This window comes from Monodelphis domestica, chromosome 1 (genome assembly GCF_027887165.1).
Source record: "Monodelphis domestica isolate mMonDom1 chromosome 1, mMonDom1.pri, whole genome shotgun sequence".
Lineage (NCBI taxonomy): Eukaryota > Metazoa > Chordata > Mammalia > Didelphimorphia > Didelphidae > Monodelphis > Monodelphis domestica.
In genome coordinates this window covers 604,482,649-604,507,683 of record NC_077227.1, presented here as the reverse complement: position 1 = coordinate 604,507,683, position 25,035 = coordinate 604,482,649, and the positions used below count along the sequence as shown (strand labels likewise).

Here is a 25,035-nt window from a genome sequence, read left to right as displayed (position 1 = left end):
TATTTACTACGTATGTTGCCTTTGGCAAGTTACGTAACCTTTCTTGGCCTCAGTTTTCTCATCTCTAAAATGAGAATAAGAATAATACCTGCAGTATCTCCCTCAAAGTATTGTTGTAAGGCTCAAATGAAATATGCACACTTTACAGGGCTGTAAACATGTCAGTTGTCTGAAAAAAGAATACGGGTTCATATCTTCTCCTCTATCCTTAAGGAAGCAGAACTACCCTTTATCAGGCCTTTTTTGTATGTGTGATGGAGAACAGATTGGACAAAAAGTTTTCCTTCCTATTTTCCTTTACTTTAACTTTTTCCTTTTCTTCATTAAACCTTATTGGGAAAGATACAGGTAGTGATGGTGGATATTTGTTACACACAAGCCTAAAATATAAGATGCATCTCCTGAACATTTGAGGTTAAGAGGCAGGCTTCTGAGGAGACAGTGATGACAAGATGGAACAGAGCCTGGGAAAGCTGCCAAGGAAAAAAAATCACAGAAAGAGAAAGGTTTGGCCTTTGGAGTTAGGGAGAGAATTACTCTCTTTCAGCTCCCCTAATCCTACCTCTGAGTTTACTCTGGGAAAATGTGAATCATGGAGCAGAGAATGGGAAAGAGTATCCTATCCTAGGCAGTTCCAAGGTCTGAAGAAGCCAGAAGTAAAGGGAGGGAAATCCAGTCATCTACTATAGGAAAGGCAGTTTCTGGGACCAGCACTCCACTTGGACTATTCATTCGTAAAATGTATATGAATAGAACATAGATGAGTTGAGAATTACTGCTAGCCTCCCTATTTCTCTAGAAGTTTTTGGCTTTTCACTTCAGTTATCTTTCTTAACCATATGAGGTCAATCAAGAGACCTTAAGGATCTAATTCTTTGTCAAATCACCCACCCTAACTATGCATTTGATTTGTGTGTAATCTGAAGCAAACACCACTTGTCCCTCCATATCTCCCATGACTATTAGAAGGATACATTGGCATCTGTATAAACCCAGAGCTCTTCAGAAGAATTGTATGAAATCAATCCAGCTAGTTAGCATTGTGGTGGTTATTGATGAGCCTCTATTGCTCTGGAGATGGCATTCTTGTTTTCCCAATCCCCCAGACCTTTTTCATAGCCATAGAATTTCACTGTTTCAGTCAGTGTACAAGAATATTCAGTTCCCAGCCCATGCCTGGCATTATGTCAAAGATACAAAGGCAAAAGTGAAATGATCCCCGTCTCCAACAAGCTTACTTCTATTTCTTCCTTTGCAACAAAAAGCTGTTTGAGCTTCTCAAGCAGATTAGTGACATGGTCAGAGATAAGCTTTAAAAAAATGACTTAGTCAGTTGTATGGTGAAAGCCATTTAAAAACTAGTAAGAGATAAAGAGATGGAGATTGTGGGGGGACTGAGTGCAAGAGAATTTAAAGGAGGCAAAAATGGCAAGATTTGGCATCTGGTTAATTTGGCTGTGTGGACTCTATGACAGTGAGTAGGCAAGAATTGAAACCAAGGTTGCAAACCTGAGTGATTAAAAAGGTCATGCTCTTGATAGTAATAAAGAATTTTTTTTAAAAAAACCCTTACCTTCTATTTTGGGGTCAATACACATTGACTCCAAGGCAAAAGAGTGGTAAGGGCTAGGCAATGGGGGTTAAGTGACTTGCCCAGGGGCACACAACTAGGGAATGTCTGAGACCAGATTTGAACCCAGGACCTTCTGTCTCTAGGCCTGGCTTTCAATCCATTGAGCCACCCAACTGCCCCTAGTAATAAGGAATTTTTGAAGTGATTTGGGGGAACGATTAGAAGAGGATAGGGTTTGGGGAGAAAAAGATGAGTTCTGTGCCGCGGTCAGGGTCCAGCCTCACTTGCAACTCCAGGGTTCCCAACAGATGGCGAATGATCAGTCAAAATAAATAACAAACGGAAGACAGCTTAATCATTACGGCCATGGGACTGCTTTGTATCTTGACAGCTGCTCCGCCATTCCCAGGCCTGGGATTTATTTTTATACCCATTTTCTTGGCATGCAGATTACATTACCTAACACACATGTTCAAAGAGAAATAATTGGAAAAGTGATACATTAACTTTTAACAAATCACTTGGTTAACATTCTATATTCTTATATTGTAATTACAGACAGCATACAAGATAAATGATTTTGTCACAGGTGGATTAATTTTCTTATCACCCTAAGAGAAGTTTTGAGCTTACAAACAATCAAGGAAAATTACTTATTACTTTTAATAAAATGAAATAATCAACAATTCTTAAAAGACAATTCAATAATCATATCACAATTCAAATTTAGACTGTCATTTCTCAGGGTTTTTACTAGGGAGTTTCCCACTGGCAAGTTACTCGTTTATGTGATCAAGTCACTGAGGCCTATTGAAGCTTGATGTACTTGTACTTATTGTATGAGCCTCTATGATTGATTTGTGTGCTGGCTTCATGAGAATAGGCTTCTGTGAGTGGGAAAGTTTTGGGCTTGACCTGTAGCTGCAGTTTTGCTGGGAATTATCTAAATAAAAGTTAACCCATGATAGTCTTTTGGGATTGGGTTTGAATGTCTGATATTTTGGTGATGTTTTAAAGAATTAGAGTACATGTGTTTTGCTCTTGTATTTCTTTTGAGACTAGGGGGAATAATAATTATGTCAATTCATAGGTAAGGGGCATTGATGAAAGAGGCCATGTAAACGGGATAGAGTGGGCATTCAGCAGTTCTGTTTGGACCCTTTTGATTTTGTGATGTCGCAGGAGACATCCAGTTCAAAATGTTTAATGGAAAGTAAGTGATGTGGTACTGGAGCTCAGAAGAGAGCCTAAGCCTGGCTATATCTGAGAGTCATCTGTCCAGAGGTGATGTAAACCCATGGGAACTGATAAGTAACCAGGTGAAGGGGTGTTGAGAGACTAAGCCCTGTGGCACACCTATAGTTATGGATGATAAGCCACCAAAAAAGACTGGGAAGGAGCAGTCTTACAGGTAAGGAGAGAACCAAGAGAAGACACTTCCATGAAAACAGAATATAGAAAATATCCAGGAGGAAATGGGAGTCAACCTTGTCAAGAGACAACACAAACAATGAAGATTGAGAGAAGGCTATGAGTTTTGGCAATCATGCAGGAACTGGTCATTTTGGAGAAAGTAATTTGATATGAGAAATGCAGTTGGAAGTCATTTTTCAGAGTGTTTAAAAAAAATAAAAGGAGAGTGGCGGCAATGAATGTAGGTGGCTTCTTCTAGGAAATTGGATGAAAAAGGTAAAGAATAGAGGATGGCAACTCGCTGTAATGTTTGGATCTAATGATGTTTTCTCTGAAGACAGAGGAGACTTGAACATGATTTTTAGCATCAGGGAAGGAAGCAGTGATAGGGAGAAATTGAAGATGGGATAGGTAATAGCTCTGGAGCATAGGCTACCAAAGTCAATGGGAAGGAATAGAATTAAGAGCATAAGTAGTTGGGGTGGCTTTAGTTTGGAGGAAGGCCACCTCATTATCAGAGGTGAAAGTACAGGATAACAAAATAGATTAGAATAAGAAGTGATTGTGAGATATAGAGAAGGGGAGAATACAGAGTTCACACAAATGGCCTTTCTCAGAACAAGAGGTAGTAGTAATTCATTTGTGGACAGTAGTGTAAGAAGCAATATGTTGTGAAAAGTACAATAGTGAGAAACTTGAATTCAAATCCCACCCACAGTATTTACTATAGTTTTTTAATCACTGGTAAATCACTTAATGTCTCTGAGTTTCAATTTCTTTGTCTGTAATGTGTCAATGACAATACCTATAATAACTTGGTTGTTATGAAAATGCTTCTGAATTCAATATGTAAAACTCTTTGCAAACCTTAACACTCCAAAAGGTATCAGGAGTTACTGCCATTTCATGGGCCACTCAGCTTAGAGTTTGTTTATTTTTTTCTATTTGGGGCTACAGTAATGAAAATTCATCCAACCCAATAAACTGTGAACTTGTTCTCCCCATCATCTTCTAATCATTTAGTAATTTCTTCAGCATTTCTGTCAAGTCTAGCATCTTATTTCACATATAATTGAACTACTTCAAAAATTAAATATGCAGAAAACCATTAGACTTTCACATATACATGTACTTAACTATTTTTCAGAAACCAAAACCAACTTCACATTTCCTTTTCTTTTAGGGGATCACTTATATGAATTGTGCTCTAAGAAAGTATCAGAAATCCTTCATAATAAAGTGCATAAAACTGAAGAAGTCAAGAACTTGGATTTTTATGCTTTTTCTTACTATTATGATCTTGCAGCAAAAGTTGGTCTCATAGGTAAGGATAACATTCCATGTCTCTTTCATGCCCATTTTAGTTGCTCCAGAGTTAGCATGTCTCCAAATACCAGATCTCTTTTATGACCTTTGGAAAGTTTTTTTTCCTTCATTCCTAATCATGTCAAAGGAATCAGGGAAATAAGATTATGGAAAATATTCTTGAAACTGTGTTAACAATTTAGACCGAGAGGCCTGTTGAGAATATGTATGGTGGATGGGGGAGGCGGAAGGATGAAAGTGGACCAGACCTGTTGTTTCATTTCCTACAGGGAATTCCCAGTCAGCATACTCCCTCTACCAATGTAGATTGACTTCTTCTCCACATCTTATAATTTTAGAGTTTTGCCAGGTACACTGAGCGGTTGAGTAATTTGCTCAGACTCACAAACAGCTGGTATGTGTCAGAGGAAGGATTTAAATTTAGGTCTGAGGCTGATTCTCTTTGCACTATACCAGGATTGCCTATACTGTCATAATTCTGAATTAAGGAACCTTAGCTTCTAGGGATTAATGAGTTATATTGATACCACTAAACCTGTCACTTCTTTAAATTAAAAGATACCTTAGGGCAGCTAGGTAGCACAGTGGATAGAGCTGGGAGGACCTGGTTCAAATGTGGCCTGAGACACTTCCTCATGTTATGGCCCTAGGCAAGTTCACTTAACTTCACTTGTCTAGCCCTTACCACTCTTCTGCTGTAGAAGCAATACTTAGTATCAATTCTAAGACAGAAAGTAAGAGTTTAAAAAAAGGAAAAAAAGATACCTTCTACTTATATGACACTTTAAGATGGGAACATAACCTTTCTACCCATAATTTGAACCCAGATCTAGTCAGTTTCCATGGAAATAGCTAAAGCAGCATCTCTACCCTGCCTTAGCAACAGAAAACTTGGAGAAAGCATCCCTGTTTCCATTCTTGAATTTTTACATCAGTTGGAATTTGGAGGTAACGTGCATAATTTTTCTGGGGAAAGAATTTGCAAACCTTAAAGCATTATGTAATTGTAAATTATTATTATATCACACCAACTTATTCAATCCTACCAAGTCTGAATAATTCAGAATGGTCTAGAGATATAATCCAATTCATCATCTTTATATGTACTAATGAAATAAAACAGGGCTAAGAATTGGGGAGGGGAGGTTCTATTTATTTAATAGAATTAATTCCCAGGTATCTCAGTCCTTCTCTCATCTCCCTCCATTATAGAAGGCACCATCAGACAAAAAGATATGTATATATAGATTATATCTTTCAGGTTTCTATTTTTTCATTCATTCTCTCATTCACAAGTTATTTTCAAATATTAATTCCATAGCTGTATATAATGTTCTCTTGATTCTCTCCATTAGATCTTTCCATTTTTAAAACATTAACCTGCTCATCATTTCATGGTGCAGTAGTATTCCATTATAATCGTATATCACAGTTTGTCCAGCCATTCCCCAACTAATAAACATCCCCTCAATTTTCCAGTTCTTTGCCACCACAAAGAGAGCTGCTATAAATATCTTGGAACATATAGGTTCTTTCCCTTTTTCCTGATCTCCTTGGGAAATAAACTTAGCAATAGCATTATTGTGTCTAAAGATATGCATAGTTTTACAATTCTCTGGACATAATTTCAAATTGCTCTTCAAAATGGTTAGATCAGTTCACAATTCCACCAATGTTAGTGTTAGTGTCCCCATTTCCCCACATCCCTTCAAACATTTATCATTTTGCCCAGATTTTTGTCTCTAGGCCATTCATCTCTATGTTACAGAAAATAAAATTGTGCAAGTAGCTTATGCCTAGTCATTTACTTTCCATCTAGAACCCAAATTGAAATATACTGCCTGGGGTGGGCTAAGGATTCAAACCATTACATGAAATTATCATCTGACTCAGAATCCTCAGATAGCTCTGGAAGACGCAGTACTCAAATGGAACAGTGATCTTAATGTATTCCTTCAACAGTGTGGAGCAGCTCACCTATGCCCTGCCCTTTTTGTGTGATTCTTGTTTGTGCCTTTCCATAAGTTTTCCATAGGAAGTTCACCCAATGTGCTAGGAGCCTTCCTCTCTATCTTCTGGCATTACCATGATGCCAAAAGAACACATGGAACTACTGGCTATTCCATGCTCTTGCCACATGAGCAACCCAGCTTCTTTTTCACTCAAACATTTCTTTGATTACATCCTTTGTATCATTTCTTTAGCATAATTTTTTGTGATTTGTTGCAAACTGCCTCACACCCCTTACTTCTTCTCACTCTTATACACAGCAATAATGCCAATCTATCTCGTCTATACGGTTTTTTTAAAACAAGTTCATATTGGCATCACTATAACCAGTGATTAATTAATTAATCACTATAACCATTGATATATTTCTATGAAAAAGTTATAATTGATGTTGACATTGTTTTTTTCCTTCTAGTTTGTATTTCCTACTAACAGTAGTTTGTTTAAATAAAACATGTCAGAGATTTAATTGCATGCTACATCTTTTTCACTTTTATTCTTCTAGCCTCTTATTGATTTGGTTTTTTGCTCTAACAAATCAGTGGTCTGACTATACACAAACTGCTGATTCAGGAATAACTCCCACAGAAATAATGATTCATCTTCTTTAAAATAGTCAGTTTCACTTTTTGTGATATTTTTCAGTGCTTTCTCTATCCAATACCTTTGAAAAAGAAAAAAAAAGAAGTAATAATGTATAGACATGAGACTGCTGTATACTATGCGAGTTCCTTGGCCTCTCTAATCCCCTATTCCTAAACTATATATGTCAACATATTTTCACTCTCATTTGTTCGTCCTTTTGGATTAAAGTCACCAGATATCAAAATATATGTTGATTTAATTTGGCGACACTCAGAGAGTTCTTTGCAGAATGTCCCTTCCTCTTTGTAATCTCCAGCATATGTTATGATTTAAGCTACAATCATTTTCTTGGTAGTCTTTTTGCAAATAATTGTCAGGAGCATTGAGACACAAGATGACAAAGTTTCCCATGATATAACAATTTATTGACCTCTTCAAGAATAACCTCTGACCTATTCTTCCATTTAGCTCCAACTCCTTCCTGAAGATTCTTTTAATGGTAGGAAGATCTGGGTTTCTTGAGGTATAGTTAATAGAGTGCTGGCCTTGGAGTCAGGAAGACCTGGGTTCAAATCCTGCATCTGTGTAACCAGTTGTCAAGTTATTCAACCTCTTTGAGCCTTGAATTCTTCATTTGTAAAATGAGAATAAAGATATTTTTGTGCCCACTTCATAAGGCTGTTGTGAGGGTTTCAAATGGGGTAATAGATATAAAATCCTTTACAAATTTTAAAGCTCTGTATGTATTCATTGGCCTTTGCCAGTTTTTAACCATGTTCATTAAAGTATTCAATGGTAAATGGCAATAAAGAAAGGAAGACAGCTTGTCCATATTTTTCTAGTTACATAATGTTTTTGTCAGTGTGGGTAGACAGATGGCTTGGGAATTTGAAGAAGAGAAAGCATGTCCCAACAAATTCACAGGCATCTCAAACTAAAAAAAATTATGAAACTCCAGTTTGCTACAGTTGGTATAGTTATCCATAAAGGCAATGCATACTGTTTGTCCCTTAATCTGTCTATTTTTCATGTCCTAGAAAACATCTGAAACAACAACCACAAAATATTCTTTTTGAGTTCAGTTCTTCAGGGTATAAGAATATCCCCCTGAAAAGTATAGCAAAATTTACCAATCCCAATTAGTGTTATGATATTGTCAAGCCATAGACTTAATCCCAATAATGTAACTACTCTTCAAAATAGTTTTAGAATTCGAAAAAACCCTGTACTTAACAGTCTTAATATCTGGGTTCAGAAACCACCCATGTAGCCTTAAGTAAGGTACTTCTTTCCCTCTGGGTCTATAAAATAAAAGAGCTGGACTAGAATTAGGAATTCGTAACCTTTTCATATCATGAACCCCTAAAGCAATCTGGTAAGACCTCTGAACCCCTTCTCAGAATGTTTTTAAATGCATAAAGTAAAATGCATAGGATTCCAGAGGAAACCATTTATACTGAAATAAAAATGTGATTTTTTTTTTCTGTCCAAGTTCATGAAATCCCTAAAATCGATCTACAAACCTGTTGGAGGGTCTTTTAAGATCCTTTAGACTCACTCTCTAAGGTCTCTTCCAGTTCTGTGCCCTTTTATCTTGTTTTAAAACTGATGTTATCCTTGGCAAGAAGCCATTTAGGTTCTTAGTGTCTCAAGTAACTTGGTAACACAATAATTTGCAAAGATGGTATTGATCTGCAGGAATTCTTCACCAGAAAATTCCTTCCACCCCCCCAAAAAAAATCACAAGTCTGATAAAATATTTGTGTATGCAATAACACACGCATACATTTGTGTATTGCATATAAGCATGTTTGCCTATATACAAACATGTCTGTGTATGTGTGGACTTATAGATAGAGAGAATTACACCTCAATTATTTTTTAACTAAAAATGGTTTTACTTAGTTTGATTAGCAAACTTAGTTTTGAATAACTTCTGAATTTAAAAGTCATCTCCACCCTCAAAAGATCAAGATTTACCACTGAGAATATTCAAAAAAGTAATCCAAAGGCTCCAAAGCCATTTATTTCCCAAAGATAAGTTGGGAAAATACTTTTAAACCATGTCACCTTTGGAGGACTGTGTGTAGAAACCCAGGATGATTCCTTTGAAGGTGAAAACAGCCATTTAAAATGTAATCTCAAACATGATTGAAAAATCAGGCAAATGACTTCAGGAAAAAAAAAAACCTCATAGTCTTCTCAGGAAGTTCCCAAAGGGAAATTAATCAAGTTTTTAATGCCTGCTGTCATTCTGTAGAATACCATGAAAGAGACCTTACTGTTCCAAGAAGAATTTTTCAGAGAACAGCCAACTGTGTTTACCAAGTTTGTTTTTTAGACTCAGAAAAATTAGTCCAGAAGGCTACCACCAAATTTTTTCCACAGCTGAGGAAACACAAACTTCAGAATTTTGTATTAACCTAGATTTAGAGTTGTTTCTCACCTTAGATCAAGGAATTAGCTGCTTGGTGATTTTTCCCTCTTAGCTGAAACCTTGGAAAGCCCTACAAAACCCTTTGACTACGTTTCCCTTCTTTTCCCCTTTATGATCCTGCACAGAATGCATGCCTTTCCCAAAGCTCTATAATCTTAAGAAAAGATAATGATCAGTAAGTAAGTATAGCAGTTGTTTCTGTAAAGTTAGTTATCAGCACAACATTATCCTAAAGGCTTGATTGGACAAGGATAATTATAATAATTGTTTTATAGAACTTTTAAAACCACAGGGACAAGTCAAATTTCAGCACTACAGAGCACAATTTTTTCCATATTGGATTGCCAAACTTCAAACTTAGAATCAAGAAGACCTGATTTCAAAACCTACCTCTGGCATTTGCTGTATGACCCCCAACAAGTCGCATAACCTCTCAGATGACTAACTGCAAAAGGGAATTGTTTGCTAAGTTGTAGATCAAGTCCTGCATTGGTAGAAGGAGTCTCCATATAAAGCATTCCCTGGCTAATAAAATCACAGATTCTTGTATGTAATAACCAAGAATCCAAAATCTTTGTAAAAATTTAACATTTTTTCTTTACTTTCAGACAATGAAAAAGGAGGCAGTCTCACAGTTGAAGACTTTGAAATTGCAGCAAAATATGGCAAGTAAAGTTAGGCTTTCACATGTGGGAAAGAAGGGCCCAATTCCATGTTAATATAGAAGGCAGCCACAGAGCCAAGATTAACATTCTAGATTCTCAATCCTGTCCACTAGACCATACCATCTTTCTAATTATTATTCTGTACAGCATCAAATATAAAGTGTTTGGTTATAAATTTTGTATATCACAATTTACTCCAATGACATTCCCTAATTATTATTTTATATGAGCTGCATCAAATTGAGTATAAAAGCCATTGTTTGTTTTTAAAAGAACATAAGTGGTATCCAGCCATTAATAGATGGCTATCTAAAACATCCTCATGCCAGAGAATTTAGCTGTACTTAATGTTACTTAACCTGGTTGGTAGGTTCCAAATGCTTACTAGTGCAACTGCAGTTTTGAAATTGTTCATGTATATGCTCCAAAATTCAGTTCTGTTTTAATTCAACAAATATTAACTGCCTACTATATGTCTGACATGTATAGTAGGTTCTGGTGATACTAAGGCAAAAATGAAAACAGTCCCTGCCCTCAATAAGCTTACATTTGTCCCTTACATTGAAAACTGTTAACTTACTTTTATTAAGATTTTATTCAGTTCAAGGGAGATTAGTACATTTGATAATATGGGATGAATTTAATATATTTTTACTTTTAAAAATAGCCAAAATAATCATCTTCAATTGTATAAAATAACTAATTTGTGATTGTCCAATAGTGAGTAATATCGGTAAAGCAGAGGTAGTTCTTGGCTCAATTTCATCCAATCTCCAGGACAAAATGTAGAATTTAGAGTTTGTAGGAATCCTTTATGCAATAAATTTCACTCATTCCCTAAAGAAAATGCCCCACAAGAATCTTCTCTTTAACAAAACTAATGCTCTTTGTGAAGTCATTGGAAAGATTCATATATAAAATGTGTAAGTTTGTACTTGAATCTTTCCAATGACTTCAAGAAGAACCATTTTCTAGGCCAGGGGTCCCCAAACTAAGGCCCACAGGCCACATGCGGCCCCCAAGGCCATTTATCTGGCCCCCACCACCCTTCCAGAAAGGGCACCTCTTTCATTGGTGATCAGTGAGAGGAACATTATGTATGGTGGCACTACAAAACGTGACGTCACTCACGTACAGTACTACTTCCGGTGACATAATCCTTTGTGTGTAACTGAAGTTACTGTGAAGTAACTGAAGGAGAACGAGGCACAGAGCAAAGGATTATGTGGTTGCCCAGTGGAAGACATCAGCATGGTGAACAGCAATCTGGGGGAGGGGATTCCACACTGTGTATACTGCTGCCCAGTATAGTGGTGGCAGGGATGGGCCTGTGCAAGGTGTGACAGGCCCATCACAGCCAGCACTGCAGCCTCCACTATCCCAGACAGCTATATACATATTTGTTCAGTTTTTTTAATAGTCCAGCCCTCCAACGGTCTGAGGGACAGTGAACTGGCCCCCTGCGTAAAAAGTTTGGGGACCCCTGGGATAAAGAGTCCTGTTTGAATGTTCTTTCTTTCAATGAACCAAAAATTGCTTCCCTGTCATTTGTATCTACAAGTCTTCTAGTAGTTCTGCCCTCTAGAACTATAATAGAGTAAGGCAACAACCCTGCAAATATGTGAATATAGCTACTAGCCTGCTTCTTCCCCCACCCTAACCAGGTCTTCTCTCTTCTTTGGACTACAGATCCCCAGTTCTTTCTAACTTTTATAACACAAAGTAGTTTCTAGATCCCTTATTGTCCAAGTTGTCTCTTCTCTGTAACCTTACCAAGGACTCTATGAAGTATAGCAACTGGACCTTAGCATAGTACTCAAAATATGTAATCAGTTTCAAGTAGAACATTTATCCTCTCATATTCCAAACACAGTAGTTCAAATACAACCTAAGAGGCTAACATTTTTAATAGCCCTCTTCACACTGGAGTCTCACTGAGGCTGTCACTTGACATCTCACTTTGATGTCAGTGTAAAGCCCTAAGGCTTTCTCATCAAGGGCTTTCCAACCATCTCTTCCCACCACTGTAATTTTTCATTTGGTCTTTTAGCCTATTTTGCCCACCCTACTAACCTTAAGAGATTTTTCTAAATTCTGATTTTATTATCCAGAGTATTAATTATCCTTTCCAGCTATGTGATCTATAGATGCAGTAAGTCTTCCTGTGTCTGCAATTATTGATAAATATATTGGAAAGCATAGGGAAAAGGCATGCTTTGTCAATTTTAACAAAGTACTGATCATTGTCATTATAGCCCAGAGAATAATTTCTCCTTGGCTAATTTATGGCAATATTATGAATATCATAGCTTGAGAATTCCTTCAGCATAAAGTTTATATAAACCTAAAGAACAATGAACAGAATTATGATCATAATTAGCGAAAGAAGTGATAAAAAATATTGTTTCTCAGAAGCTAAAAGCCTTAATATTATTGGATTTCATAATAAGGTAGTGATTTACTTATTATTTAACCTACTATGACTTTTTCCCCCTCCTCTGTCTTTTACTATTTCTTCCATGCCTCTCTCTTCCTTCTTCATCCTTACTTTGTGGTTATCCTTCTCTGCAGTGAGCTTTTCATTTCTCTTTCTGTACCCTTTTCCCTGTATCACTCCCTCACCTTCCTTTCTTCTCTTTACTAGCCTAAATGAACTGAAACAGGGAATTGAAAATTCAATTTACATATTCTTTTCCTTGGCTAACATTTTTTTATTTAATTAGTCAATTTAGAACATTTTTCCTTGGTTAAAAGAACCATATTCTTTCCCTCCCCTCCCCTAACCCCTTCCCACTTCCCATAGCCTATGCACAATTACACTGGGTTTTACATGTGTCCTTAATCAGAACCTATTTCCATGTTGTTGATGTTTGCATTAGGCTGATCGTTTAGAGTCTACATCCCCAATCATATCCCTTCGACCCATGTAATCAAGCAGTTGTTTTTCTTCTGTGTTTTTACTCCCACAGTTTTCCCACTGATTGTGGAAAGTAGTTTTTCTTGTAGGTTCCTCCAAGTTGTTCCGGATCACTGCATTGCCACTAATGGAGAAGTCCATTATGTTCAATGGTACCACAGTGTATCAGTTTCTGTGTACAATGTTCTCCTGGTTCTGTTCCTCTCACTCTGCATCAATTCCTGGAGGTTGTTCCAGTCCACATGGAATTCCTCCAGTTCATTATTCCTTTGAGCACAATAGTATTCCATCACCAACATATACCACAATTTGTTCAGCCATTCCCCAATTGAAGGGCATCCCCTCATTTTCTAACTTTTTGCTACCACGAAGAGTGCAGCTATGAATACTCTTGTACAAGTCTTTTCCCTTATTATCTCTTTAGAGTATAAACCCAGAAGTGCTATGGCTAGATCAAAGGCAGGCAGTCTTTTAGCTTGGCTAACATTTTTTGATAACTTTTTCATTTTAAAATAAAATCATTTTAAAATTTCTGTCTTCCCCCAAAAAAACTTACTAATCATTTAAATTAAGTTGTTTTTTATTTCTACATCATATGCTGTTGATCCTTTTTTTCTTTTTATCAGTAACCCTTCATAAAAGGAAATCACCCAAGAGATTTTTTTTGTAACTGATCTCGAAAATGTCAGACAGTTATTCTGAACTAAGCATGTATTGCTTGTGAAGTGTAAGTAGGTGGTTTCAAAGTCATGGGTAGAGTCATAGTAAAGAGAGAAAATATGGAAAAGATGAGGCTTTATTCTCCATATTTATTACATAAAGAAAAATAATCTGATTCTTGTTCTTAAATTAACTATTTCAAAACTAGCTGTGAAATGGAAGGTCATTTCCCTTATTCCCTCTAGTTTGTAGAACCATGGAAATTAACCCTCAAGAAAATCCTTTTATTTGTATGGATCTTACCTATATTAATCTGCTGCTTCAAGAATTTGGGTTTCCAAAAACCAAAGTGTTTAAGGTAAGAGTTTGCCATTTTTGTACTGCTTCCAACCTCAAAAATAGTACTACATATAATCCATTATGGCAGAATTATAAAAGCTGTAATCCTACCATAGAAATCTCCAATATGATTTCCTTTTAGAAATAAATACCAGTAATTTAAACAGGAGAGTAATAGAAATTTCACTTTTAAAAAATAGCCACAAGAACTTTTAAGTGTTGCATAAATATTAAATTCAGACCATATTAAGAGTCTAAAACTTCAAGGAGTTTCTACTAAAAGAAGTATTTTCAAGATGGCCTGGTCACAGCATGTGCCTAGTCAAGTGTATTTTAAATAAAGTTTCCTTTGCAAATGAGAAAATGAAATTTAATGGTTAAACTTTTTAAAAATTAAATCTTATTTGGTGGGTAAACTTTAAAAATGGACTAGTTAAAACAATAATAAAAAGAGGAAACTACATAGAGAAGTGATCAAATCACACTTTGGAGTTATTCCATTTCTAGTATCTGACTTTAGTGTCCCATGTCAGTTAGGATGTGTTGATTGGTAGAGATCAGTAGTAACTATCCTACATGTAACCTATTTTGTCAGAGATTCCAGTGAGTAATTTAGATTCAGAAGGGACTTGAAAGGCCATTTGCCCAACTTTCTCATTTTACAGATGGGGAAACTAATGCTAAGGAAGATTAAGTGATTTGCCTAGGGTCAGAGAGGGGATTTGAACCTAGGTCTACATAATGCCAAGTCTACACTGTTATCTGCTACACCACACTGCCTCTTAACCATGGTCTTTTTCCTTTTTTTTTCTTTCAGCTGGCTCGGAAAATTGATGACGTTGAAACAAGTTGGGCTCTGGGAGCCACTTTTCACTACATTGATTCACTGAACAGACAACAAAACAAAGTCTCATAGTGCCTGAGACCTTAATAGGAGCCTTAGTTTGGAGAACATTGCCAAACCCGTTATGAGCAGAGCCCCCAAGCACCTTAATAAGGGGTTAGTGATCTTACTCTGGATCTTACTCCACAAAAGTTGCTACAGTCTCCATGAGAACCCAACACCTTTGTGGAATATATGTGACTCCATCTTCTATTGAACAGCACTTGGGAACAGTTTGGTGAACAGCCAAGCCAACATTTCCCAACTGTGTTCACTAAATCCTAATTTATTATGAATTATGAACTGATTTTTAACAAAGACTTCATTATTTATGTTTTGGACAGTTTCTATTGGTGCATTGTGTTGCCTTTTCAGTGCTGATCCCTAGTACACCTACAGTGATGTTAATGTGTGGGCAATAGACTGCTTTGTTTTATTCAGCTCAGAATGCATTTTCAGTCCAATTTTGAAGTTGTGTGACTTGTTCAGTGTCCATACAACCTATACTTGATGGTAAGGCAGACTTCTATAGCTCTACTAGAGGAGCATAAGAGATGTAGGTGCTTTTCTTTTACTTAAAGGATTCTTTTGTCTGCCACTAGTTTCGTGTGCACAGAAGAGTGATGTGAGCTAAGTTTAGGCCAGTTTTCTTCAGTCAGTAATTGACAGGCCCTTCCACAACTGGCCAGAAAGTTGTGAAAAGGAGGGTTCACTGACTGATCCCCACATTTTTCAGCATTTCTAGTACTGTGAAGATCCACCCTCGTGGCACATAGATTATGTCCACTTCTGTTCTTGCCTACTTGCTATCATGGTGACCTTAACTATTCCATCCATTCCTAGGAGAAGTTGGTGAAGAGGTAGCATACAATTTGATGAATTTACCTATTCTCCATTAACAAAATCTAAATTGAGCCTCACTAGGATAAACTAATCCTAGAGATGGGCTGCAATGAACCTTGGAATTAAAATTCTTTACCTCTTCATGTATATTCAAATTCTGTTTTTCCAGAGACCTGCTTAAAAGTTTGGTTGGGATTTACTTCTTTCTTCATCAGAAGAGTTGTCACTGTGATTGCAAATGTATCTCCTATCTCCAGGAAAGACCATGGAAGATGGTAGAATCACAACTTATGTGCCTCTGGCTACAAAAAAAATTTAATGATGAATATAATTCTGGGCATTAATGGATATAAATCTATTTCTTTTTTCCACAAAAATTCTCCACTTGAAGGATCACTGAGTTTTCAGGCTTTTTGAATGTCTTTTCCCCTCCTCTGAGCATTGTCTTCCTTGTCCAAATGAATGTATTTCTGGATTGAGCCAAGTTTGCAGCCAAGCTGGGTGGTAACTGGAATGGCATCAGTGCTCTAAGGAGAGAAATCAAGGGAAATGTTTTGAAGCAGCAAATACTAATCCTGTTTAAACTGTTCTGCTCCATCTGAAACTGGACTTGAGTACCCAAAATTTCCCCTCCTTTTTTCCTGAAGTTACAGACAGAATAGAGGATATTTGTTAACATGCAGTGGCATTTCAGGTACTAATACTAACCCACCTCAGTGATCTCCAAGCGTCTAACTCTAAACTACCTCCATGGTGATGTCCTCTGTATATCAGTCACCTACAATTTATGGTGGAGGAGACACTGTACTTGTTCTGCCAAAACACTGTTTAGGTACTCATTGGTCATTTCCTAAAAACCATCTGTGCCCATAAATACTCAAAACGCTATGTGTTGTATGTGCTCTCCAAAATAAAAACGTTTACACCTATCATCTTTAACTCTTTGTGTGCTTAACTCACAAGTCTACAAAAAGGATCTTTCTCTGAATAGACTTTTAAAGGTTCAGCCCTTAAGTGTCAGGTATAATTAATCTTGTTATCAGTAAGTAAAACAACTCATGAGTTATAGGCAGCTAGTGGCACAACGGAGAAAATGCTGGGCCTAGAGTCAGGAAGATTGGAGTTCAGGTGTGGCCTCAGACTCATTAATAAAAATTGCTAATAAAATCAACTGCAACCTAGAAATTTGAAAAAACAGAGTTCAGAGAAAAGCTAGACATGATATGTGTGATCTGCTAAAGCCTGTTAAAAAAAAGGCAAAATATCCAGGGAAATAATGAAAAAAAAACACATATGATGGGGGCCTTGCAGTCCCTGACCTTAAACTATATTACAAAGCAGCAGTCATCAAAACAATTTGGTACTGGCTAAGAAACAGAAATGAAGATCAGTGGAATAGACTGGGGGAAAGCGACCTCAGCAAGACAGTATACAATAAACCCAAAGATCCCAGCTTTTGGGACAAAAATCCACTATTCAATAAAAACTGTTGGGAAAATTGGAAGACAGTGTGGGAGAGACTAGGAATAGATCAACACCTCACACTCTACACCAAGATAAATTCAAAATGGGTGAGTGACTTAAACATAAAGAAGGAAACCATAAGTAAACTGGGTAAACACAGAATAGTATACATGTCAGACCTTTGGGAGGGGAAAGACTTTAAAACCAAGCAAGACATAGAAAGAATCACAAAATGTAAAATAAATAATTTTGACTACATCAAATTAAAAAGCTTTTGCACAAACAAAACCAATGTAACTAAAATCAGAAGGGAAACAACAAACTGGGAAAAAATCTTCATAGAAACTTCTGACAAAGTTTTAATTACTCAAATTTATAAAGAGCTAAATCAACTGTACAAAAAATCAAGCCATTCTCCAATTGATAAATGGGCAAGGGACATGGATAGGCAGTTCTCAGATAAAGAAATCAAAACTATTAATAAGCACATGAAGTGTTCTAAATCTCTTATAATCAGAGAGATGCAAATCAAAACAACTCTGAGGTATCACCTCACACCTAGCAGATTGGCTAACATGACAGCTATGGAAAGTAATGAATGCTGGAGGGGATGTGGCAAAGTAGGGACATTAATTCATTGCTGGTGGAGTTGTGAACTGATCCAACCATTCTGGAGGGCAATTTGGAACTATGCCCAAAGGGCCACAAAAGAATATCTACCCTTTGATCCAGCCATAGCACTGCTGGGTCTGTACCCCAAAGAGATAATGGGGAAAAAGACTTGTACAAGAATATTCATAGCTGTGCTCTTTGTGGTGGCCAAAAATTGGAAAACGAGGGGATGCCCATCAATTGGGGAATGGCTGAGCAAATTGTGGTATATGTTGGTGATGGAATACTATTGTGCTAAAAGGAATAATAAAGTGGAGGAATTCCATGGAGACTGGAACAACCTCCAGGAAGTGATGCAGAGCGAGAGGAGCAGAACCAGGAGAACATTGTACACAGAGACTAATACACTGTGGTATAATCGAACGTAATGGACTTCTCCATTAGTAGTGGTGTAATGTCCCTGAACAACTTGCAGGGATCCAGGAGAAAAAAACATTATTTATAAGCAAAGGATAAACTATGGGAGTGGAAACACCGAGGAAAAGCAACTGCCTGAATACAGCGGTTGAGGGGACATGACAGAGGAGAGACTCTAAATGAACACTCTAATGAAAATATTATCAACATAACAATGGATTCAAATCAAGAAAACATGTAATGCCCAGTGGATTTACGTGTAGGCTATGGGGGGTGGGGAGGAGGAAAAGAAAATGATCTATGTCTTTAATGAATAATGCTTGGAAATGATCAAATAAAATTAAAAAAATAAATAAATAAATGTTTGTTGGAAAAAAAAAGGCAAAAATCTTTCAAGAGAATAGGGAGTTTCTCACGAATTAACACAATTATCATACCTGGGCCAGTGAAGGAACAAAGGGGAAGTGCCTAACAAATGGAGGTGCTCAGAGAATTTTCTGATCTCAGATTTTTTTAAAGGACACATAGAAAACTAATTTAGTGCCTCATCATACTGTGGAGTTAAGAGGCTCTCAAGGGCTGTGCTAGCAGTGCATAAGTTTTGCCAAGTTCTACCAAGATCAAAAATCTTTGACTATAATCTTGGTCATTGTTGTTCAAGGACTAGCTTAGCTAAGTGTGGGGAGGCTCATCACCACAAGGTTGGCCAATAGTTGGTGAATTCTTTAGCCAGAGAAACTCATAAAAACTCAGTATCAGGGGCAGCTAGGGAACTTGGATGGAGAGCCAGACTTAGAGATAGGAGGGCCTGGGTTCAAATGTGGCTTCAGACACTTAGTAGTTGTGTGACCTTGAACAAATCACTTAACTCCCATTGTCTAGCACTTACAGCTCTTCTGCCTTGGAACTAATACACAGCATTGATTCTAAGAAGGTATGGGTTAAAAAAACCAAACACAATATGGCCTGTCCTTTGCAGCCACCTGCCCCTTCTGTCTAATTGAAAATCTGTTACCCTTAAAAAAACTACATTTCCCATGAGCCCACTGACTTCCTGTCATTACATACTTCCTATAGACAGGATAAATATTGAGTGGGTAGTTCTGCCCCTCTCTCTTTGGCTTGCAGCAAGAAGTGGTGGTGGTAAGCTAAGTGCAGGGATTTTAAATGGGCTGATCAACCATGGGCACATGGTCTTTATTTTGTTTCCTCTTTATTCCTTGATTTCTAATGATAATAAATGCCTTAAAATATAATGTTTTTATTACTGAGATCTAATTTTAAATTTTATAGTTCAAGACAAAAAGCAGAACAGCCTCTGCCCTTCAGAGAGCTTACATTCTAACAAACACATGTCTATACATACAGGTATATATACAACACAAAAATGCAAGGTAAACCTCTGTGGGGAAACACTAGATGGGGGTGAGGCTAGGAGCAGGAAAGACCTCAAACAGAAGGTAGTGATTTAAAGGGAGGCAGAGGAGGGACTCCCCATCATGGAACACTGTGCAATGTCAAATGCTGCATTAAGGAATGACAAGGACAGTATAGTTGGACAATAGAATCCAAGGAGGGGAGTTTCATATAAGCATGGAAAGGTAGGAGAGGGCCAGGTTGAGATCTCTATCGAAGCACCATACAGAGGAGTTCATATTTGGGAGAGGTAAATGGGAGTCATTGAAGCTTACTGACATCAAAGCTTTAGGAAAGCCACTTTGTGGTTTGTGGAAGATGGATTGGAGCAGGGAGAGATTTGAGGAAAGGAGATCAAAAGACTACTGCAGGGGTAGCTAGGTATATATCTAAGACACAAGGTAAGGGTTTAAAAACAAGACTATTGTACTAATTCAGGGGAAAAGATACTAGCACCTGAACTAGAGGGGTGACTGTGGAAAGCATGTATTAGGACTAAGAAAACCAGAAGCTAAAACTTCCCAGATTATTTCTAAGCCTCCCCCATTTGCATACCATAAATACTTTTTCTGAGCATAGAGGCATGTGGGATAATCCCTGAAAAACAACCAAAAGTAAAACTAGCCAGCTGGAAACAGACAAGAATGACTGATTACTGACACGGAAGTCTTCTCAGAATTAGCTGTTGGTATGCAGTCAGATCATCAGGTGAGAAGAGCAAATGTATTAATGCCAACCTTGATGAATGGTCAGAAATGAGAAGTCAATGCAGCTGTGTGGATCTTTTTCTGAGACGTCACTCCTCTCCCACCCCTCAAAACCCCCCAAAAAAGGCTTCACAGAATTAGACAAGCCAGTCAATGCTTCAATTAGTAGGCTGTCTTATTTGGCATATTGAAGGAAATGAAATGTGGCTTAACCAGAGACACACAAGGCAGCACAGAGGTGGACAGAGGCTGAAGCTGAATGAGTCTCAGGTGGCATCCACCCATACCCTGAACTGGGGAGAAAGCTGACTTTTCCCAGAGTAGAGAAGTCCCCTCTGACACTGGCAAAGCTAGAGAGACAAGGGCTACAGGCAGGGACACTAAGGTCTTAACAGTCTTCAGTCTAAAATAGGATGAGGGAGCCCACAATGATCTTTTGAAAGATTGTCCTTCAGATGTTAATCTAACCTCTCTCTGGGACTCTGGTCAATCTTTACTCCTTACCTCAGAGCAGCTCAGGTATATTATTGAGAAAGATGACATATTCTAGAGGTAAATCTGCAAGGTTTCTCACCTTTGGTGTCATGATCATAGCCAGCTAGGAAACTGAAAGTTTCTAGCTTGGAAGGTTTGAGTTCTAGAATATTCCCCATAGGAGAAGTTCCATAAAAAGGAAATGGCAAAAGGGAAAGAGGCTACCAGGCAAGAGGAAAAGCTATGCCGAGGGAATAGATATTTTGTTATAATCATAAAGATTAGATTGAAAAAAAACAGAGTTTCTGGACAGCATCAACATTTTAAGCCAACTACCAACTTTGAAAAATAAGTAATTGGTACAAAAATAAAGTTAATTCTGATGATCATATTTTCATAAGGAAGTTTTTCCTGTATAAAAGAAGTTACCTAAATAAGTAAGGAAAAAACGCACAAACACACCTCAGCCAGAAAATATTTGATCTCTTTGGCAAGTGGTGAGACATGAAAACCAAGTATATGTTCATTTGCATAATGTTACATACACAAAAGAGAATGAAAGAAAGTTTTGTGTAATTTTAACTTGGAAAAAAAAAACAGGGAAATGTAGTAAAGGGAAAGATAGGTCTCTGGAACTCTTGGCATGAATAAGACCCAGGTTAAACCATATCACAAGAACATTTATAGATGAACCTGGAAATACAATAAAGACACAGAATGTAACACATATGCAAACATGTCTATAACAATTTTTCTCATCACTGATGACAGTGAAATCTCTGCATATGACCTCAGTTCCTAATGTATTATATAAGGAAGAGGGAATGTCCACTTAAGACAGAGTTAGCAAGAACAGCTTGGATTTGACCAAATATAGATAGAAGAAATCTATATGAGAAATTATTACTTTTCTTAAAACCCTTATCATCTGTCTTAGAATCAAAACTCTGTATTGATTCCAAGGCAAAAGAGTGGTAAGGGCTAGGCAATGGGGGTCAAGTGACTTGCCCGGCGTCACACAGCTAGGAAGTGTCTGAAATCACATTTGAACTCAGGACATCCCATATCTCAGCCTGGCTCTATCCACTGAGCCACCTAGTTGCCCCAAGAAATTATTTTCAAGATACTCGGGATTCAATTTTCAAACTATCTCAAAGAGAGAAAGATTCCATAAAGAGTAAAAAAAAATAGTACTATTACAAAAAAAGACAAAAAGCCACAAACTAATACTTATTTATTTTGATTACTAAAAGAATTGGGGTGTACTAAGTAAGAATCTCCAAGCTTGAAAAGTCTTTGGATAGATGGGCAAAATATCTGAACAGACAATTTTCAGATGAAGAAATCAAAGCCTTATGTAGGTATATGAAAAAATGTTCCAAATCACTACTGACTAGAGAAATGCTCATCAAAACAATTCTGAGATATCACCTCCCACCCACCAGACTGCCTAAAAAGGCAAATGTTGGAGGGGATGTTGAAAAATGGGGACACTGATACACTGTTGGTGGAGCTGTGAAATAATCCAACTATTTTTTTGGAGAGCAATTTGAAGTTTCACATAGAGTATTATAAAAATTGTGTATAGCCTTTCCCAAGGAGATTAGGGAAAGAGGAAAAGAACCAATATGCTCCAAAATATTTACAGCAGCTCTCTCTGGAAACTGAGCATATGCCCATCAATTAAGGAATGACTAAAGAAACTGTGGTATATGATTGCTATCAAGTACTACTGTGCCATAAGAAACAATGAACAAACTGATTTTTTAAAGACTGAAAAAAACTATATGAGATGATGAATACTGAAATGAGAAGAACCAGCAGAACAATATGAAAGGCCACAGAACTAATACTAGAAGAATAAACTGAGAAGTTACCTCCAAAAAATGAACAGAAAGATAAAACAAGAAATAATTTATATGAACATTTTGGTCTCCATGACAATGTCGTATGTGATTTGGGGAGGGGAGGGAGCAGTTGGGGCACTAGTGGATGGGATCTTTTATGTAGATATGAAGAAAAGCAAATTAAACATGGAGAAAATCTATGATTTCATCTGTGTAATATCTTTTTTCATACATGGAAATGCTTTTTTGTTTGGATTTGAAAACATTTGGAACAAAATATTTTTTTAAGAATCCATGAAAGATGCTAACTATGGATCATTTTATCAGGAAGATTCTGAGTATCAATTGAAGCATAAAACAAGGAGATATATGTTTGCTTAGTGGTATTTCTGGCATATAGTAGGTACTGTAAACCTTAAAATTTCTTAGACTTATAAATGTTGGAAATTTCACCATTGGGAAATTTCATACTTGAAAAATTTCCTATTGATAGTGGGAAATCTGTTGGAATGTGAACCCCATTGGCATGGGGGGTTCCTCCTCCTCCCTTCTTGGGATTGCTTTAGGACAGAAACCTTTTGCTAAACAATGGAAAGGGCTTTGACCTATGCTTAAGCATAGATCAAAATTTAATTATTCCAATCTCCACCCTACTCAGGGTAACAGGATTTAGGAAGGGCTGCAGCAAAGGATCAAAATTTAATTATTTGAGAATATGATCTTCAACAGACATGTGCAAAGCCACAGACCTCTGGGCGGTCCTGGGTTAAGCTAGAGCCACCATTGGCACAGGGAAGACATGGACAGTGATTGGTAGATGTGAGAACTGAGGGGAGGGAACTTGGATGGTTTCCTTAAAGATAGAGGGGTCTGAGGACTTAGAGGTGGTTGGTTGGAGAGTTTTTGCTCTGAGAGGTTGTGCTTGCTCTGAAGAGAAGCTTGCTCTGAAGGAAGCTGGAGGTGGAGGCCCCTGAGACTTTCTCCATTTTGGTCACGTGAGTGATAGGGACTGATCTTTTTTCTTTGCCTCAGCTATCTAAGGGCTTGGGCCTTTTGGCCCAGCCTAAACAGAAGGGGTATTTAAGCCCTATTCCCTTCTCTCCCCTTTCTCTCTCCCTCTCTCTATCTCTAATACCTTTCTTCCTCCTGTTTGTAATTAAACTCCATAAAAGGTTGACTGCTGACTTGAGTTTTCATTTAGGAATTACATAGCTGAATTCCTTGGTGACCTTAAATTAATATATATCAGTCTTTTAAAGTGATTTCCTTCCCACAGTACTTAATAAATGTTGACTGATTAAGTGATTGATTGATTGGTTGATTGATTGATTGCCAAACCTGTTCACCAGTGTTGGGGAAGAAGTCTTATGCAAAATCCAAGTAAAGGGGACAGTCTTGTACATAATAAAATTTTCCACATGTTCTTGTTTACAAATGAAATTGTGCATCAAGCCTCCTTAATGAGATTAACCTTCATTCAACTCAGCCTAGTAATCAATATAGAAGAACTAACTGGATAAGGAATATCCATTATCCAAATTATGACTCACTATTGGATGAATAGTACAGATACTCCAAGGGGAAAATTAACTAGGCCCAGAATTAAATAGGAAGATTTGGGGCTAGACTGAACATAGGAATTTGTGTGGTATTCCTAATGATCCCTAATTTGTCCTGGACATCAAAGACTATCCATTTAATGACAATATTCTCTCTCTCTTTTTTTTAAACCCTTACCTTCCATCTTGGAATCAATACTGTGTATTGGCTCCAAGGCAGAAGAGTGGTAAGGGCTAGGCAATGGGGGTCAAGTGACTTGCCCAGGGTCACACAGTTGGGAAGTGTCTGAGGCAAGATTTGAACCTAGGACCTCCCATCTCTAGGACTGGCTCTCAATTCACTGAGCTACCCAGCTGCCCCCAATGACAATATTCTCTTAATGATATTATATATGAATCATTACATGTTTTGACCTCAAATGAATCCAAATTTTAAGGTCCACAAAGAAAAGAAAGATGTATTATAGATTTAAGTAGACTTCAATATATGACCAAAGAGGACCTGTACATGAGAAATGATATAAAGTATGTCACTGAGGATATATAAGACCAGAAAAGAAGGCAGTATGAAAATGTAGCAAAAATAAGTAAAAACTGATGAATGAACTGAATATTATCTTGGTATCTGTGAAATATTAAAAGGAAACAGAAGACCTTCAGTACTTGGAGTAATTTCTCTGGGAGATGTATTAGGAAGAGTAAAAATTAAACTTAATCTCAAAAAATAAAAATTATATTTTAAGAGATTTATTAAAGATCATTAGAAATAAAGGAATAACAAAATAAAACTACGTACCTGTAGCTCTCTCTGAGGTGAGAGAAGCCACAAGGTAGGAAGATAGAGACAGGATAGAAGTTTTGATACCACGAGGGAAGTGACGGAGTCCT

The 25,035-nt window shown here is 37.2% G+C and overlaps 1 protein-coding gene across 6 annotated transcripts in view; it reads left to right on the top strand.

Moving 5' to 3' along the window:
- Positions 1 to 16,580, top strand: part of ENTPD6 (ectonucleoside triphosphate diphosphohydrolase 6) — a 53,580-nt gene extending 37,000 nt beyond the window's left edge. For 2 of the 6 annotated variants that reach the window (XR_459060.3, XR_008915597.1), the window contains 5 exons: positions 4,170 to 4,310; positions 9,953 to 10,009; positions 13,832 to 13,944; positions 14,743 to 14,925; positions 15,821 to 16,580. Coding sequence is in view for 4 of the 6 variants with exons in the window: in XM_001382051.4 (XP_001382088.1) it covers positions 4,170 to 4,310; positions 9,953 to 10,009; positions 13,832 to 13,944; positions 14,743 to 14,841 (410 nt within the window). In the remaining 2 variants the exon portion in view is untranslated. Of the gene's footprint in view, positions 1 to 4,169; positions 4,311 to 9,952; positions 10,010 to 13,831; positions 13,945 to 14,742 lie in introns of all 6 variants that reach the window. The other 4 variants (XM_001382051.4, XM_007476605.3, XM_007476606.3 and 1 more) reach the window with 2 other exon arrangements.
- Positions 16,581 to 25,035: the final 8,455 nt, after the last annotated feature.